This window comes from Sinocyclocheilus grahami, unplaced genomic scaffold (genome assembly GCF_001515645.1).
Source record: "Sinocyclocheilus grahami isolate Dianchi unplaced genomic scaffold, SAMN03320097.WGS_v1.1 scaffold222.1, whole genome shotgun sequence".
NCBI lineage: Eukaryota > Metazoa > Chordata > Actinopteri > Cypriniformes > Cyprinidae > Sinocyclocheilus > Sinocyclocheilus grahami.
This window is the reverse complement of record NW_015505401.1, coordinates 2,077,547-2,083,546: the sequence shown is the minus strand read 5'-3', so window position 1 is coordinate 2,083,546 and position 6,000 is coordinate 2,077,547. Positions and strand designations below refer to the sequence as shown.

General features: G+C 39.3%; 1 protein-coding gene across 3 annotated transcripts in view; it reads left to right on the top strand.

Annotated features, from left to right (window-relative positions):
• LOC107596651 (tax1-binding protein 1 homolog B-like) overlaps positions 1-6,000 on the top strand; it is a 61,007-nt gene that overhangs the window by 48,485 nt on the left and 6,522 nt on the right. For 2 of the 3 annotated variants that reach the window (XM_016287434.1, XM_016287432.1), the window contains exons 8-13: positions 708-893; positions 1,869-2,120; positions 2,375-2,533; positions 2,628-2,697; positions 2,789-2,895; positions 2,979-3,104. In XM_016287434.1, coding sequence (XP_016142920.1) covers positions 708-893; positions 1,869-2,120; positions 2,375-2,533; positions 2,628-2,697; positions 2,789-2,895; positions 2,979-3,104 — 900 coding nt within the window. The remainder of the gene's footprint in view (positions 1-707; positions 894-1,868; positions 2,121-2,374; positions 2,534-2,627; positions 2,698-2,788; positions 2,896-2,978; positions 3,105-6,000) is intronic. The other variant, XM_016287433.1, reaches the window with a different exon arrangement.

The window sequence follows — 6,000 nt, the reverse complement described above, 5'->3', positions numbered from 1 at the left end:
ATATATATATATGCTTTACACAAGAGCTAGGAAAAAGCTCTTTTATTACATTTTGAATATGTAAATGTAGAAATGTATTTATCCTTACTCTGTATCTTTTGGTTTAATGCATACCCATTCCAAAGTATGATTTCTTAGTATTTTATCTCTCTTTTTATCCCTTACCTATTTAATTGACCTAAAACCAACAAACAGACATTTTTGAGTTGTTGATTTGAAAACGCTTATGCATTTATCTACAGAGAAGTGTAATACAGACCCTTGTTCTTTTCCTAATTACTCTGGCTTGCACTGTGTAATTCTCACTCTCCATCACTCACTATGTCTCACCCTCCATCCATACTTTCTTGTGGCGGGTACAGGAACTGGGTGTTAACGCTGGGCTGTAGCCACGAAAACACAGCCGGCCCTCACTTCACAGCAGCTGCCTGAGGCAGAGAAAGAGAAGGGTGGGGGTGGAGCAGAGTTGCTGCTCTCTTACTGCTGCATTATAATTAGGTTTAGCTTGCATACTTCCTCACCATGTGGAAATACACCTCATTTTAGAGATCGTGTGGATAATTGGGGGCTCGTCCAGGATCTGGACTGGCTTTGGTACACTGCTAGTTTTATGTGCCATGGGCCCAGGTTATTACTCAGCAGATGTACAAAGAGAAAGTCAAACAGTCTATTTGAATCAAGTGTGTATGTGTGTGTGTTTGGCACAGATTCACCTCAAGAACCGGGAGCTTGAGAACACTAAGCTGAGTGCTGAGCTGCAGATGCTGAAGTCTGTGGATGTGAATAAGGAGAACACCATTGCTCAGCTGAAGGAGGAGCTCACTAGAGTCAAATCCTGCCTGGCAGAGAAAGAAAAACAGCACCACCAACTACTGGCCAACAGTTCACCTTCGGTACACACACAAAAGCTTCTGCTTAACCTATATTTCATATAGAGTGCTGCTGGAATGAATCCTAAAACCCAGAAATGAGTTACCATTTTAATGGGTTTTTGATCAGATGCCTGAAATAAGGTCCGTGGTTAACAAAAGCTCAAGATATTTTCAGACTGCATTCTATGACATAAAATACATCAGTAAATCCCGACTCTGTTATGTTTTAAAGCTTTTACTTGTATTTTGTAAATAGGCGATTTCTAATTGGTTAAATGAGTCTATAGAGGTTTTTGGGACATTAAACACCAACACACCAAACAGGAAAACTCAAATACTCACTAGTCCGCTTTTAAAGCCTTGCTGTGTTCATACTCGCACTCTCGCAAACTATTCAACCTCAGACTTTCAATTTGTCAATTTTAAATAAAAACTGAAAGAGCTGTCGGAAACTAGCAGTGGTGATGTTGAATTCGTCCACGGAGTAGTTTGTTTATAGCTTAACTTTAGTTTTACTTTTGACAATTGACAATTTGACAATAAAATCTGTGTTCATTTATGAATATTATCTTCATAAAGGAAACGCGTAAGAGTCATAAACTTTTGTTGGTCATAAAGCTTATTTTCTGCAATAATCCAAATAATAATCCAATGGAAATATCTTCAATGGCTTTTTATGGGTTGGCCTACAACGCTACATCATCCCAACAGAACTCTATATTAGGATATTGCTCATTTAAAAGCAGTGTTATGGTCGAAGCTGTGGGCTAGTGGTTAAGACATGGTCCTTGATCCTGTTTTCCCCTCTTGATAATTTCCTTTATGTATATGTATCAATAAAAGTGGCACAAAGGCCAACTTTCAGAAAACATATCAGCATGACAAGCAGTGTAAGCTGTATTTTTCACTGTTAGCTTAATTCGCAATAGATATATGACAATGCGTGCATATATGTGAATGTTTGTATTATCATAAGTGTTATTTTTTGTTTGTCAGGGGGAAAGTAAGGCTCTTAGGGAGCAGATCAGGCAGAAAGAGGAGCAGTTGCAGGCAACCCAGCAGCAGGCAAATATGCTAAAAGCTGAGCTACGCGACTCCTCCAATGCTCGTGACAGAAGCATGGCTGACCTATACCGGATCCGCCTGGAGGCCGAGTCATTAAAGAAGGGACAGATGGAAGCCCGGGCTGAGTGTAGCCGCCTGGAAAAGCAGCTGGAGGAGATGAGAAACTCAACCCAGCAGGAGGCGGTAAAGAGATGTCCACCTGTATGACTTAGTATGAAAAAACTGACCAGGCCACAATTACACTTAATGCCTGAATCCAGTATGCCTTAGTCAAGAAAGCCCATTGTGTTCTGAAATAAGTCTTTTAAGGACTTTTACCCAGATTGCACACTCTGCATACCACTTATAACTATGTAACTAAAGAGTCTTATGAACCGTTCTCTTTTCCATTATTTAACTGCAGACCATTCTAACCTACTAATCTCTCTTTCCTTCAGCTGTGTAAGGAGTCAGAAGGGTTAGCTATTGCCGAACTGCAGAAAGAAATTGAAGATTTACGGCTCAGGCTGCAGATGGCTGCTGAACACTATAAAGACAAATATAAGGAATGCCAGAAGCTCCAGAAACAAGTGGCCAAGTTCACTGAACAGCAAGGAGTGAGTAAACCCTCAAGTTATATAGCTATACCTCCTTGTGTTTTGAGTTTTTAGCTGTTTGCTAGTCTCAGCCAACCCTTGTGTTTTGTCTCAGGTGAAGAGAAGTCCAGGGTCTGAACCAGCAGCTGGTCCTTTATCTGTCAGTCCAGAGGCATCTGCACCAGGTAAGTTCATGCTAATCTATTCAAACTACAACTTCCAAGTGTTTTAAGACATTGTATGGACATGTTGTTGTGTTCTCTGGACTGCTAACAGGAAGCCCAGGTTCTTCAGATGATGTGCTAGATGCCATCATTCAAGGCAAGCTGAAAAGTGCAAGCAAGGAGCCAGACAAATACAGGAAATGCAAACAGATGCTTAATGTGAGTACTTCTCTTTTTCTTTATTCTCTCTGACACACTGAATCTGTTTGATATACTAAAGTACTAAGCATATTCCCCCGCAGGAGGAGCGAGAGCGTTGCAGCATGATAAACGATGAGCTGACAAAGATGGAGGTGAAGCTAAGAGAGCAGATGAAAACCAATGAGGGCCTGCGAATGCAGCTGGCTGCTGAGGAGGATCGCTACAAGGTCAGCGTTACCTACTGACCCAGAGTTTAAACTGAAACTTAACTCTGTACTCTACTAGAGGACATACTATGTTATCAAAAAAAATGTATATATAGATAACATTAAGAGTGACAGCGTGAAATGAGTTACAATATAAAAGACAGATGACAACCTGGTGACCATTGTTCAGTCAGATTCCATCAGGTCTAAAAGTAATTTCACCATTCTTGGGTGAATTTTCATGGGTGAAATCCAGTAATTTCAATAGGAATCCATGCATTCAGGAATTTCATTTGTGAGCGAAATACAGATTTCGCAACGGGTTGGAGTTGGTCATGTGGATTCACTGCTTAGTTTGAAAGCGACTTCTGTATGAGCTGTGCTTCAAACATCCCTATACTATTGACAATAGACCATGAGCTTTTTGCCTCATGAAATTTTCCTGAAATTCTGAACACAGAAGCTGGTTCCAACTACACCTTAAAGTAGTAGCTCACTTCCAGAATGAAAATTTCCTGATAATAATTTCTATGATTTAAAGTCATCCTAGATGTTCATGTCTTTCTTTCTTCAGTCGAAAAGAAATTAAGGTTTTTGAGGAAAACATTCCAGGAATTTTCTCCATCTAATGGACTTTAATAGTGGCCAATGGGTTGAATTTCCAAATTTCAGTTTCAGTGCAGCTTCAAAGGGCTCTCCATGATCCCAGCCGAGGAATAAGGGTCTTATCTAGCCAAATGATTGTTAATTTTCTACAAAAAATAATTTATATACTTTTTTTTACCACAAATGCTCATCTTGCACTACTGTGTACTTCGGTTCAAAAAGGAAGGGTAGGGCGAAAAACGTATTCAACTTCAAAATCGACCAATATCATTATCGTTTATTTGCATATTCGCTTTGTGAACACTGGGTCGGTACTTCCGCTTACATCACGCGTGCATGATTACGTAATGCGTGAGGTCGAGCTAGAGCAAGAGGAGCATTTGTGGTTAAAAAGTATATAAATTTTTGTTTTTAGAATATGTCCAATCGTTTTGCTAGATAAGACCCTTATTCCTCAGCTGGGATCATGTAGAGCCCTTTGAAGCTGCATTGAAATTGCAATTTGGACCTTCAACCCGTTGATCCCCATTGAAGTCTATTATATGGAGGAAAATCCTGGAATGTTTTCCTCAAAAACAAAATGTTTTCTTTTCGACTGAAGAAAGAAAGACGGGAACATCTTGGATGACATGGGGGTGAGTAAATTATCAGGAAATTTTCTTTCTGGAAGTGAATTACTTCAAGACTGCTTCTTTTTTATAGCTGTTATATAACTAGCTTTGAAGTCAAAGTAAAATTAAAATTTCATGCTCTAATTTACATCAATCAATCAATCAATTTCAGATTCCGTTTATATGTACCCTTAAAGTTTCAGTCCAATTTACAGTGTTTAAAACTGGAGAAAGACATGAAAATGTCACCAAATCTACAGTTGAGTATAATTGCCATTTTTGCCTTGACGCCATATCTAAGAAGAATGCTAACATCTATATCAGAAGAGGTTTTTTTTTTAAATCAAAATTTTTTGTAAATATTCTCTTCCACTGAACAGCTCGTAACACGTGAATCTGACAACATGCACAGTCATGTAAATGCGTTAAACCATTTTCCTTTATCAGCATAAGGTCAGAAACCTTTTAAGCATAAACGTATTGACAGCTAGATATTTGCAAATTATCCTGATTTTGTCCAACATAAACACCTTAACCTGCATTCCATCAATTTATCGAAGTGCATATCTAGTATGTGACAGGAAAGCGTCCTTATGGCAGATTATTGGGGATTTAAATGCATCCAGCCACAGTGAGTGTTTCGTGGTAGGGAGGAGGAAATATATCACAAAGTCTGACCCTTTCTTGACCCAAGAAAAATATGTTGTCATCTCGTGCAGCCATACAGGACAAGCAGTATTTAAGTGAATGAGTTTCCCACTGACAACTCTCATAACAAATGGAATACTCTTGAGTAGAGTACATGCATGCTTAAGTTTTGACGTCACCAATGGGAAATCGATTATTAATAAAGTATTGTAAACACGGTTTACTTGCATTGTAAACCGGTAAAACGGAGATTGCATTTATGTTTACCTCATAATATCACAGAGTAGTTTCTTTCTATTATTTATTGGGGATTTAAATGCATCCAGCCACAGTGAGTGTTTCGTGGTAGGGAGGAGGAAATATATCACAAAGTCTGACCCTTTCTTGACCCAAGAAAAATATGTTGTCATCTCGTGCAGCCATACAGGACAAGCAGTATTTAAGTGAATGAGTTTCCCACTGACAACTCTCATAACAAATGGAATACTCTTGAGTAGAGTACATGCATGCTTAAGTTTTGACGTCACCAATGGGAAATCGATTATTAATAAAGTATTGTAAACACGGTTTACTTGCATTGTAAACCGGTAAAACGGAGATTGCATTTGTTTACCTCATAATATCACAGAGTAGTTTCTTTCTATTACAGCATCTGGGACTCAACAAAGGGAAGTTGTGCGGTGTTTTTTTTCTTTGGTACGTTTTGAACAATATGACTCCGATCAGAGGGAAATGTGATCACAGATAAGCAGACCTTCAGATGTTCTGATAAGACAACCTTAGTACCATTTTCTCCTCCACAGTTTACGGCTGCTCTTGAGTCAAGCCCGATATCATTGCATTAGCACAAATACACTGACAGTGCTGGTTTATGAGCGTGTCACTGAGGGGACTGACTTTTACTGCTGTTTACATGAGACATGGAGGCAGTGGAGGAAGGACAGTTGAGAGTCCTGGGATCAAGACAGGATAATGCATCTGCTGGCGGCCTCCCTACACAGCAGGAGACAGAGCGAGGGACTCAGTTCTGTTTAAGTAGTAAGGTCATGTGC